We start from the raw sequence: 13375 nt of genomic DNA, 5'->3' as shown, positions 1-13375 counted from the left end.
GCATCCATCATTAAGGATCCTCACCACCCGGGACATGCCCTCTTCACGTTACTACCATCGGGGAGGAGGTACAGGAGCCTGAACACCTACACTCAACGTTTCAGGAACAGCTTCTTCCTCTCTCATCAGATTTCTGAACAGTCCAGGTTGTGTTGGGACATTGTGTAACAGTTATATGAAATGTTGGTTAGACTGCACTTGGAGTATTACATGCAGTTCCGGTTGCCATGCTGACGAAGGGAAGGGTCTGATTAAGCTGGAGAGGTTGCAGGAAATATTCACAAGGATGTTGCCTGAATTGGAAGAAGTGTGTTACAAGAAGAGATTGGACAGGCTGGGACTGTTTTCCCTGGAGCGAAGGAGGCTAAGAGGTGAGCTTTAGAGAGGTTTATAAAACACAAGGGGCATAGATAGGGTCGGCAGTCAGTCTTTTTCCCCAGTGTAGGGAAGTCTAAAACTAGAAGGCATAGGTTTAAGAAGAGAAAGGAAGGATTTAAAGGGAATCTGTGGGGCAAGTTTTTCTGTGGTGGGGATATGGAACGAGCTGGCAGATGAAGTGGTAGAGGTGGGTACAATTACAACGTTTAAAAGACAGGTATGTGGATAGGAAAGGTTCGGAGGGACATGGGCCAAATGTAGGTAAATGAGACTAGCTAAGACAGGTATCTTGGTCAGCATGGACGAGTTGGGCCAAAAGACCTTTTTCCATGCTATATATAACTAAGAATCTATGCAATGGAAGTTACTTTTTTTTAAACTTTGTACATTTATAGAATAAAGGGGATAGATGATTAGTAAACTGTTATTGTTATAGCTGAAAAATTTGACACTTTTTTGCTTAAAACTGGTCTTACAGCAATATTGTTTTCCTTTTTTTATTTATTTTAACTTTGTTAACAGCTTGAACAAATGGATCTTGAGGTACGCGAGATACCACTGCAGAGCCGTGGCCTGTTCAGCACCCGAATGAAGAGTTACAAGCAGGAACTGGCAAAGCTTGATAAGGACTTTGTAAGTTAATTTCTAATACTTGTGGAGAATAAAATCTGCACAAATGTCACAAACATTATTGGTAAAGTACATGAAACCTCTTGATGTATTTGAATGATCTCAATTTTACTTTAGGGTATGTAATTATTGCTAAACTGGTAATGCTCTAGTTGTTAATCTCACTAAAAACCTTGTTTTTCAATAGATATTAATGTACAAATGTTTTGCTGCATTTGTTGTTTGCTACAGAGACCATGTTGCTTCCATCATGGCTGAGTTAGTAAACAAACTGTTGATGTCCTGAGCCAGGCAGTCTAGAAAGTCACAAGTTATATTTTTTCTCTCTTCATTGACTATGCTGACCATGACTTTAGAGGAAGAAGAGAAGCAGAAGAACCAGAAGAAAATATTCTTTGTGCATTGAATTTTGGTTCATTATCTTAAACAGCGGTGGAAGCAGATTCAATAATCTGTTTCACAAGGACATTGGATGTGTATTTAACAAGGAAAGTGTACAAGATTGAGGAAAAAGTAGGAGAGTAGAACTAATTGGATAGCTCTTGCAAAGACATGGCAAGATGAATACCCTCCTACTGTGTTGCAGGATTTTGTCATGCTAAGTTAACCTCTATACCTTGGTCATGCAAGGGGAACAATCAACTAATATTTCTACTCCGGACTCTTATCCAATAACCACTGCTGTAAAACCAGAAAGATGGGCAAGAGCAAGATTAGTCTTGGCGGTTTATCCCCTCTACAGTACAACAATCTGACTCCTCATGACACTTGGATTTGTACAGGGAAGGTTAGTACTTGCATGAGATTCTGGAAGATTGCAGGGTCCTCTTTTTAAAAAAAATACAAATTGGCATTTTCAGATGAAAGGAAATAAAAGGGGCAAATGGAAGAATTTTGATGAAAACACTGTGGACAGTTATCATGCTTTCATACATGGGAAGCTTTTCACTCTTATCCAGACGTTAGCAATCTTTGGTCCGTAATGTCAAAGGGGCTGGAAGTACCACACTGCAGTTTTTCTAAATAAAAATACAGTATATCAGTATCCACTCACTATATTGGGATTGCAGAAATAATAATAAAGTGACAGATTTTATTAACACCACATGATTTTCATTGGTTGAATTACACCGTATGTATGTTTCATATCCATTATGTGAAGCTGGCATATATTCGCTCTTCTGATTTTGTTGCAATATCAAATAGCAACATATACAGATTTCCTTGATTAACCTGAACAAATGGGTAATAGGAAGTCCTCATTTCTTGAAGACACAAGAGACTGCAGATGCTGGAATATGGAGCAACAAACAATGTGCTGGAGGAACTCAGCGGGTCACGCAGCATCTGTGGGAGGAAAGAAATACCTGATGCAGGGTTTCGACCCAAAACGTCAACAACTTCTTTCCTTCCACAGATGCTGTGTGACCTGCTGAGTTCCTCCAGTACATCGTTTGTTATTCCTCATTTCTTGTTTATAAAGCAATTTAAAAGACAGTATAACCATGGTTAAGTTTGAATCTTTAACACTTGAATTAGAAGCAACAACACTGGTGGCCGCTGCATCTGGGCTTGGTAGGAAAGGAGACCAGAAAGCTGCCATGTGTTGTAAGGATGGTGACAGATTATCTTTTGCTTGGTGTCTTTCTTTGAAGGGTCCAGTTTACTGGGAAGATTGCTGCCAAGCTCAGTACCCTTGTGAACCTTTGTAGGGGTTCTTTTTGAGTGCGTTTGTTCAATCTAGATTGGCTATCACGTGAGATGGCGTTAGTGTTACTCCATTACAAGGATATTAGCGACAGTGGCTACAGTGAACCATATGTTAATAGCTCTGTGCTACAAGGTGGGAAGAACAAGTTTCTTGTCTAAAATTGTTTAGGAGGAGTTTTGTAGAATCTGCATTACTTCAATCAAAGCTAATGCTTTATTAGTTTTTTAGACCTTATGACCTGGATCATTTCCTGGTTTGACAAACCATCGGGTAATTTACCTCAGTTTTCTATAATGCTCACTTTAAATTTAGTATAAATATATATGTATATATTTGGCTCAGGAACTTTTTTGTTTCATTACCTTATTTCAGATTTTCAACATTTTGGTAATAGAGTCATCTTCCAGCATTCATTTTCTTATGAATGTAGTATTTATTTTAGAATGGGTGTAATTGTGATACAATACATCTGATGTGCCCTCTATTTGTAATTTTGTTTAACAACTCAACAGGTTATTAACATCTATGTGTATTTAATAATGTGTTTAAAAAGTTGTGAATAGTTTAGCGGAATTATTGAAAAATAAATCTTTAAACGGTTGTTCTTTAAACTTTTTTTGAGGGACTTCTGCCCATAAAACTATTAGTACAATTTTCAAAAAGTCCTGTAAAACGCAGCCAGGGTTAGAACACATTTATTAGTTTTATTTTGCAATTTTTCAGCAGTATGTATTCCCTAAAATTTACTTTAACCCTTTTTAATTGAGATTTGCTGCTATAAACATTTCTAAAATTAAAACTGTTTAGACAAATGTTTCCTGTACTGCAGCGCAATTTCATAGTTAGTTGTTTCTCTGGTGGAGCAGGAAGGGTGCTGGATGAGGAGGGTTTAATGGTATGCATATTGTATAGGACACCTTTTCTGTCCTATTTCATAGTGAAATATTGGTGCTAAGATGAAGGTTAATTTATTGTACCCAGTTGGAAAACAGAATCAAGAATGAAGTTTTAAAAAGCACATCATCGGTTAGTTTTGTCAAGTGATATTTGTAGTATTGCGTTTGTCAGTTGTAACAGACTGTCAATGCTGACTGTGTCTGCTTGTTCTGAGATGCGAATGACACTTCTCTGGGTGATCTACTAACGTATTTTATGGCATAACTGGGATCTAGTATCTTCCATACCATTCCAACCAAAATTTGGGGAAAGAATTGGATAGCTTTTTGAATGCATGTATTTTTCGAATGTGCTGGCAGCAATGAAATTGCTTTTGCTTGAATTTTAGGTTTTGAAAGCTGGTTGTGAATGATAGTGATGTTACCGCTAGATGGCAGTGTTTTCTGCCTTTTTAATTACTGCAGAAATCACACTTTTTCATCTTCAAATGCTATTTCCTCCTCCTGCCATAAAGACATACTGGGATGCAGTCACAGAAATGACCCTTCCCTGCTATCTGTTTATGTGTAAAAGATGGGTCCTTTGGATCCAGATAGTGAATGCTAGTAAGTTATTCAACTCTCTGTACTCTCCTGACATCTATTCATGCTTTTTCTTGAGGGGATCGCAGTGACAATTAGCATAAATCTAGTTATTGTGCCCAAACTTTTTCTTTGTGGGTTCCATGAATGTGCACAATAAAGTCTTGTCATGTTGGTAATTTGTCTATTATTGTCGCATGTACTGAGATGCAGTGAAAAACTTATTTTTGCATTCTATCCATACAGATCATTTCAAAACATAAGTACATTGAGGTAGTACAAAGGATAAAGCAATAACGGAATGCAGAATATAGTATTACAGTTACAGAGAAAGTGCAGGTAGACAATAAGGTGCAAGGGCCAAAATGAGGTAGATTGTGAAGTTGAGAGTTCATCTTTATCACACGAGGTCCAGTCAAGAGTCTTATAACGGTGGCACAGAAGCTGTCCATGAGCCTGGTGGTGTGTGTTTTCAAGCTTTTGTATTTTCTGCCCCGTGGAAAGGGGGAGAAGAGAGAATCACTGGGGTGGGATGGGTCTTTTATGTTGGCTACTTTCCCAAGGCAGCGGGAAGCGTAGAGAGAGTCCATAGATGGGAGGCTGGTTTTCGTGAGAGACTGAGCTGTATCCGCCATATACCAAATCTGCTATTATTTTGTTATTATATATGAATCTCAATTCATAGAGTCTGATGAGACCAGAGGCTCCAAAACAGGATTTATTGGTAAATAAGTCAATAAATTTACTTGCTGCTTTTGATCCACCAGGCTTGCCATGTTGATGAACCAAACTGAATCTTAGGACTTCAAATAGGTGTACTTGCCCATATTTTTCACCTTTCTCTTCCATTTGGTCAAGAAATATTGAGGGTGTGTTTGAAGCCATGTCTGAAGCCATGTCTTTACTGTTATCTTCAGCTCATGCTGTCTAACTTCTTCTAGTTTGTGTCATCACGATGAACTTTTTCCTTATTATATCCTTTTTCCATCTTTGCAATTAACTGAGCCAGAATAAGGGTTTTTGTAAGTTGTATTTTGTATTGTTTGCCAGAGATCCACATTTTCATACTGAAAGAATTGATTAGTGAGGGAGGATTGCTTTTGATTCCAAGCATGTCAATGATGTACGGATAGTACTCATTGTTAATATTTTAAAATATTAATAATATAAACTACTAAGAGTCATGGGCTTTTGAAACCATAACCATATCTTTAATACTGACAGAACTTTGGGGAGCTTTTGTATAATGTTGAGTTCATTAAGACAATATTCATAATGTTAAAATATATTCATTCTATACCAAAACAAAACAAAATTTTTCTTGGTCTGTTATTACAGATCTTCAGTTTCTATTTACTTTTACTTGTTTTAATTTTGGTGAAGTGTTTGTGGTTCTACGACGTGCAAAGTTGTTGTCAAGCTTTGACATATCCTGGTTATACTACTACATTTGCTGCTAAACTTTGTTTGCCAGCAGAGAATTGTGGCTGGCACATTAAGTAAAAGAATTAAATGAGGTCTGTTATTTGGAATAAATTGGTAAACAATGATTCAAACTCTCCATAAAAGTCTGTGAAGAACGTTTTAAGTTCTGGAGAACCAGTGCAGTGAAGAGAAAAATAAATGATGCATTCTGTTTTGTGAGTAATTTCAGTGCTGCTTTTATTGATTTTTAGATGTGCAAGAACTCTTTCTCAATCATTTGCTAAAATGCCAAAGCTTCATGTTAGTGTAATTGCTTAAACAGATAAAAATGTAAAGAAATTGAATTATTTAATTCGTGGAAAATGCCAGTCACTGGTAATGAAAACATTTATTGCCCATCTTTTAATTGTTCGAGATAAGGTGATTGTGCTCAAGTTTCTTGAACTGTTGCAATTCATGTGGTGAAGGTACTACCATAGTGCTGTTAGGTAGGAAAGTCAAGGATTTGGATCCTGCAAGGGCAAAAGTATGGCCAGGATGATTTGTGAAATGGAGATGCTGTTCAAGAAGCTTTGGCGAGTTGTTGAAGTGGATTCTGTAACCTCTACATACTGTAGCCATGCTTGTTATGGAGGAAGTAAATGTTTAAAGTGGTGGATAGGATGCTAAGCAAGCTTTTGTGCTAGGTGACATTAACCTGGTTGAGTAATGTTTGAACTGTATTCATCCAGGATAGTGAACAGTACTCCAGTGCTCATCTGATTTGTACAGATCGTGGCCTCTAACCTGTTCTTGTGACTACAATATTTAATTAACTGATTCAGTTAAATGTCTTGTCAAAAGTGACCTTTAGGATATGAACGTTGAGGGTTTTAGTGGCAGTGACACTGTTAACCACCAATGAGATGTGGTGGACTTTGTTGTTGGAGGTGATCATGGTTTGGCACTGTGCACCACTTATCAGCCCATCCCTAAACATTTTCTTGGGTTTCTAGCATCCAGGCCTGGTTTACTTCATTATCTGAAGAGTTGCTAATTGAACTAGACTCTTGCAATCAATGGTGAACGATCCCACTTTTGATCTCTGGTGGACAGAAGGCCAGTGTTGAAGTAAGTGAAGATGGTTGTTTCTTGGACACCCTCTTGAGGAACACTTCAGAAGTGTCCTGGGGTTGAAATGATTGATCATCTGCACTCACAGCCATCTTTCGGCGAAGATGGTTATGATTTGAGTCACTAGTTAAGGGTCACTGACATGAAACAGTAAGTGTCTTTGTAAGAAGATTTGTAAACATTGTTTGGGTTAGATGTAAGAAAAAGGAGTATTGGAAGTTCAGAGGCATGTAGGTTAGATGAAATGAGTGGAGAAGAAAAATTGAGATGGCCAGTGTAAACTGCCAGCATGGTGGTCCAAAGGCCTAGAGGAGGAAAGAGCCAAATAGATGTATTTGGGTGGAAGGAGAATTTTGAAGATTGGAGAAAAGATCTGATTAGACAGGTGATTTAAACTCAAGGCATAGATGTGTGTGGTGTAAGGGGATGAAATAAGCTTATCCTGAGAAAGGGTTATTTACTTGGGGTTAAAGAGGGGTGGTGGGTGTCAAGGAATAGTGAAAACTCATGGAAAAATGGATATGAGGAATGGGGTCAGGAAAGTGAAGGGGAAGAAAGATCTAAAGGGGTATTGGGATCAAAGAGTTGTCAAAGCTTGTGATCTTTTAAACCTGACAGAAGGAAAAATTTTAAGTTAAAATTCTGGATGAGGCTAAATGATATATTGAAAATGGACCTAGGCCATACTGAGCAAGTCAGTACTACTGAGTTGAAAGGATGAGATCATATATGTCATGCTGCATTGGATCACAGCGTGAGGTGAGAGCAGTGCTGGGGAGATCTGTAACCATGGGTAGATGTAAAGCTATTTCGGTTGATTTATGTCTGAGATAGTGATTGCTGCTGAGGAAAAAAGATGTAGCTTTAAAGGTGACTGTAAGTGAAAACCTGGTCAAAGCCTAGAAGGAAACTGAAACCAATGAAGATGAGCAAAGTAGGAAGCAAAAAAAAGTTCTACAGTAGAGAAGAGCACAACTTCTTCGAGGTGAGTATTCCTGGAAGAGATGTGGCAGTGCACCTAAGATTAACATAAAAACAGAATGCTCTGCTCTCGATGTGAAAAATATGAATAGAAAAGAAAAATGCTGGAATTCCTCAGCAAGTCAAAGAATATCTTTGGATAGAGAGGTTGTTAAATCTCAGAGCTTTCATTAAAGCTAGAAAATCTTAAGAAACAAATCAATTTTTGATGAAGTACAGTGGTGGAAATGGGAAGGGGAAGAAACTGAAAAAGGCAACATCTATAAAGGATCAGGAGGCATTGAATAGGATGATAGTGCAATCTCACAGTGGAAAGTGATGATAGTGCTCTGACTATGCCATCCTTAACTTTCTGGACAATGAAACTCGTCACAAGTTTGAGGTACAGACTTTCATCTCTTAATTAGGAATATACAGCTTTCACCATTTAGAGCTCCTTTAGACATTTTTTAAAAATTCTGTATTGGAGAATTAAAGTGACGGGTGACTGGAAGCTTGTGGTCATTCCTGAAGTGCTGCTGTTGTTTCATCTGAATCCTTAGGGTCCAGGATGGTTTGAAGGGAAGAGCTTCATGATAGATGTTGCTTCTCTCGTACTTGTGTGGGAAGGAAAGGGGGTATAACTAACATAATTGGACTTCCATTGGAGCACTCTTTTAGATTTTAAGGATTAACAATACATTTTGTATGATCAATAGCCATAATAGCAATCAATAATGGGTAGCAAATGCTGACTCCCTTTGTCTCCCTTTGACCACCTTTCTTTCATTTCAAATATATGTTCATTTAGAGTTTACATAGAAATTCTCTTCTCACTTTTTTTTGTATGTTTGTAAACATTAACTGTGGTCTTAATAGTAGCTAATGTAAAGCATTCTTCCAGACTGCACAGACTCGGATGGCAGGATCTTCTTTCAGCTAAAAAAAAACTCGTAGCTGTACAAGCATTATTGATTTTAAAAGAACTTGCGTCACTCAAGATGCTGCAAAGTGTTTGTTAATTCTCAAACTCATTGAAATTGTACCTCCTAATTTCTCTTAAATGTTTAATTGTATTTACAGTAACTCTTTTAACATCTATCCATGAACAACATTATGATTATCTGTAACTGCTGTCATTCACAGCAAACTATCCTTTAGTCAGTTATTTCAATAAAAATGTTATTTTGACTATAAGTTATTAAACATTTTGAAAAGCTAGTTTTAGTTCTTCAAACATGTGCTATATTTTATCTGAAGAGAGATGACATGGAAACACTAAGATGATTTTTCTTGCAAGTGATTCTAACCTCATGTTGATTTTCTAAATTATGAAATGGTAGGTATCAATGAAATTTGAATACTGTTCACTGCCAGGCACAATGAGATCCAATTAATGAAAGTGTGTTCGATATGCCAAGGTATGTCACAATGTTGGAGGGAGAGTAATAAATTGAACCATGTCGGAAATATAGAAGAATTTGATTGAGGAGTTGACATCTTTATGGCCCTTTCATTAAAAATGCTGCTTGTGATGGTGACGAGTGATACTCTGCTTTCTGGGTGAAGCCACAGCATAAACTAATGCATGTCAACAACTTGGTGAAATTGATGTTTTTGATGTGCATCAAAGGTTGGTGGGAATTTGAATGCCTGGTATTTTAGATGCCATTCTAAGCGATTATCAGTGAACCTGCTGTGGCTATTTATCATACAAAGTGTATTTACCAATTGGGTGCATGGGTTTATGTGAAACTACAGTAGCTATTTTACAGCATTGTTTTTGGAAATCTATAAAAATCATTATAAAGTGGGAGTGATTTATGTGAGATTACTATTGTAACAGAGCTGATAACGCTTAAACATACCAATGTTATCTAGAATTAGGACTCTTCCACTAATGATTGGGATTTGAAAACATTCAACAACTCATTCTCTAGGATGAATTTAAACTAATAACACATTATTTCTTCAATGTCAGTGCAAATGACTATATTGAATCATGCAGCTGAACCACTTTATATCACCTGAATCTCTTGATTTTGCTTGTTTTTAGTTCTGTTTTAAAATTTATCATACGAGACTATTATGCTGCTTCCTTTATAACTCATGGTGTATGAAGCTTAGTGTAGTTTAATTGTGGTGCAATGGAAGGGATTTAAGGATATTTGTTAACTTGTATAATATTATTTACAACTTGTTTTCTTTCCTTGTACCAACTTAATGCATTTTAAAATAGGTTATTTTATGGATTTGTAGACAGGTGATCATTTCTTGGCCTTAATAGAAATTCTTGGAACCTGACTTCTTACAAATTATTTTCCTATGTAAATATACCTTTTACATTAAAGTAGCATTTATATTTTCATCGATACCATTCTCAAGTTAAATAATTGATGGTTGGTTTTAATTAAGATTGTGGTAAACCAAATCAAGCTTTATGAATTTGAGATTAAATATATTGTAGGGTCTGACATAATTTAGACCCATACCTTAACTGAAGCATTCTAATTGGTAATTTGATTATAAATCAATGTTAAATTCACAAACTATTAACGTAGACGAGAGTAAAGGTAGGACCGATTAGAGACAAAGGTGCCTGGAAGCTGTGGAAGTGGGTGAGGTCCTCAATGAATACTTCTCTTCAGTGTTCACCAAGGAGAGGGGCCTCGATGATGCTGAGGACAGTGTTGGTAAGGTTAATGTTCTAGAGCATGTGGATATCAAGAGAACGGATGTGTTGGAGCTGTTAGAAAATATTAGGACAGATATGTCCCCAGGGCCTGATGGAATAGTCCCCAGGCTGCTCCGAGAGGCAAGGGAGGAGATTGCTGAACCGTTGGCTAGGATCTTTGAGTCCTCGTTGTCCACGGGAATGGTACCGGAGGAATGGAGGATGGCAAATGTCCCCTTATTCAAAAAAGGTAGTAGGGATAGTCCAGGGAACTATAGACCAGTGAGCCTTGCGTCTGTGGTGGGCAAGCTGTTGGAAAGGATTCTTAGAGATAGGATCTATGAGCATTTAGAGAATCACGGTCTGATTGGGGACAGCCAGCATGGCTTTGTGAAGGGCAGATCGTGTCTCACAAGCGTGATAGTGTTCTTTGAGGAGGTGACCACGCAGATTGATGAGGGTAGTGCAGTAGATGTGGTCTACATGGATTTTAGTAAGGCATTTGACAAGGTTCCACATGGTAGGCTTCTTCAGAAGGTCAGAGGGTATGGGATCCAGCGAAGCCTGGCCATGTGGATTCAGAATTGGCTTGCTTGTAGAAAGCAGAGGGTTGTGGTGGAGGGAGTGCATTCAGATTGGAGGGCTGTGACTAGCAGTGTCCCACAAGGATTGGTTCTGGGACCTCTGCTTTTCGTGATTTTTATAAATGACTTAGATGAGGGGATACAAGGGTGGGTTGGCAAGTTTGCAGATGACACAAAGGTTGGTGGTGTTGTGGATCGCGTGGAGGATTGTTGAAGATTGCAGAGGGACATTGATAGGATGCAGAGCTGGTCTGAGAAGTGGCAGATGGAATTCAATCCGGAGAAGTGTGAGGTGGTACACTTTGGAAGGACAAACCCCCAAGGCAGAGTACAAAGTGAATGGCAGGATTCTGGGTAGTGTGGAGGAGCAGAGGGATCTGGGGGTTCACATCCACAGATACCTGAAAGTTGCCTCACGGGTGGATAGGGTAGTTAAGAAAGCTTATGAATGCTAACATCCCATAAGTCGTGGGATCGAGTTTAAGAACCGCGAGGTAATGATGCAGCTCTACAAAACTCTGGTTAGGCCACACTTAGAGTACTGTGTCCAGTTCTGGTCGCCTCATTATAGGAAGGATGTGGAAGAGTTGGAAAGGGTGCAGAGGAGATTTACCAGGATGCTGCCTGGTTTAGAGAGTGTGCATTATGAGGATAGACTAAGGGAGCTAGGGTTTTACTCTTTGGAGAGAAGGAGGATGAGAGCAGACATGATAGAGGTGTACAAAATGTTAAGAGGAATAGATAGAGTGGACAGCCAGCACCTCTTTCCCAGGGCACCAATGCTTAATACAAGAGGGCGTGGCTTTAAAGTAATGGGTGGGAAGTTCAAGGGAGATGTCAGAGGAAGGTTTTTTACCCAGAGAGTGGTTGGGGCATGGAATGCGCTGCCTGGGGCGATGGTGGAGGCAGGTACATTGGTCAAATTCAAGAGATTGCTAGATAAGCATATGGAGGAATTTAAAATAGAGGGATATGTGGTAGAAAGGGGTTAGATAGTCTTAGGTGAGGTTTAAAGGTCAGCACAGCATTGTGGGCCAAAGGGCCTGTATTGTGCTGTACTTTTCTATGATTCTATGATATAATTTACTAAAGACAGCATTAGTTAATATGTATGGTTTACATTGATGTATACAATCTGACTTTTTAGGCCAGGTGTCAGTATCTTAAGAGCTAATACTGTTTCATTTTACATGTTGTCATAACTTTTTCACAAGAAAAATAATATTTTACACTGAGCCTGGAGCTGATCAATATGTGTCATTTTAATTCTTTGATTAATAGAACTAAAAACCAATTAGATCACCAGAGGGTGAACCATTTATTCCTCTAATAGTGCACAGAAATTTGAAGTAGGAAGTTTTTTTTCCAGATGACTTGATGCAACTAAGCAAGGTTGCATATATCACAATGCTTGCCACTCAAGAAGAAGCTTCTTAATCTGATTTGACTGGGCATGCTCTTTTCTGGAGCAGTTCAGAATAATCCACAGCTAAATTTTCTTAGTCCTGCATGTTCCAATGTTTCACGTCTTTGTACAATTTACCAGTTATCTCAGACCCAAGTACTCTGAAGCAAAATATTGTGTATTTTAAGTTTATATGTACAGAAAGTCCTCAATCTCTCTCCTCTGCTCCATTTTTGGGAGAAAACCGTTGGTTCTAATAGCTGCTTGATTCTAACTTTTGACTAAATTTGGTAGCTCTGACGGCCTCCAGCTCTGCCATCTAATAGGTTTGCTGATATGGATATCCAGACTAACTTGTTTTCCTTATTGAATGCTTCATTATTAAAATAAAAATCTCTTTTAAGTATCATCTTGGCATTCTCTGTCGTCACATCTTGATTCTCAGCCACGCCTGAAGTTAATATCCTGGTGAATCTGTGCTGTACATTGACTATTTTTAATATCATGTCTGCAGTGGGGTAGATAGCATACTATCCTAACTGTGTGGCGTGGTAGCATAGATGGGGGGGCACGGTAGTGCAGCGGTTAGCATAACTCTATTACAGCGCCAGCTACCTGGGTTCAATTCTGGCCGCTGTCTGTCAGGAGTTTGTACATTCTCCCCTTGTCTGCATGGGTTTCCTCCGGGTGCTCCGGTTTCCTCCCACATTCCAAAGACGTACGGGTTAGGAGCTGTGGACATGCTATGTTGGCGCCAGAAGAGTGCCGACACTTGTGGGCTGCACCCAGAACATTCTACACAAAAGATGCATTTCACTGTATGTTTCGATATTCGATATGACCAATAAAGAAATCTTATCTTGTCTTGCTATTGCCTCTCTACTGAGACTGGTGCATTCTTATTTCTAAAACTCTAAACGTTTCTGGCTTACTTTTATGGTTTTAATTCCCTACACCTGCATCTTAAAGGAATTCTGCTTGTTGTCTTACATCTCCTGTTTGTTTTCCCAAAAGCAT

The 13375-nt window shown here is 38.5% G+C and overlaps 1 protein-coding gene across 4 annotated transcripts in view; it reads left to right on the top strand.

Annotated features, from left to right (window-relative positions):
- Positions 1-13375, top strand: part of vti1a (vesicle transport through interaction with t-SNAREs 1A) — a 265382-nt gene that overhangs the window by 21985 nt on the left and 230022 nt on the right. For all 4 annotated transcript variants that reach the window (XM_052027223.1, XM_052027224.1, XM_052027221.1 and 1 more), the window contains exon 3: positions 901-1011. In XM_052027223.1, coding sequence (XP_051883183.1) covers positions 901-1011 — 111 coding nt within the window. The remainder of the gene's footprint in view (positions 1-900; positions 1012-13375) is intronic.

The sequence above is a fragment of the Pristis pectinata genome, chromosome 12, assembly GCF_009764475.1.
Source record: "Pristis pectinata isolate sPriPec2 chromosome 12, sPriPec2.1.pri, whole genome shotgun sequence".
NCBI classification, from domain to species: domain Eukaryota; kingdom Metazoa; phylum Chordata; class Chondrichthyes; order Rhinopristiformes; family Pristidae; genus Pristis; species Pristis pectinata.
This window is presented reverse-complemented; position numbering and strand designations above follow the sequence as displayed.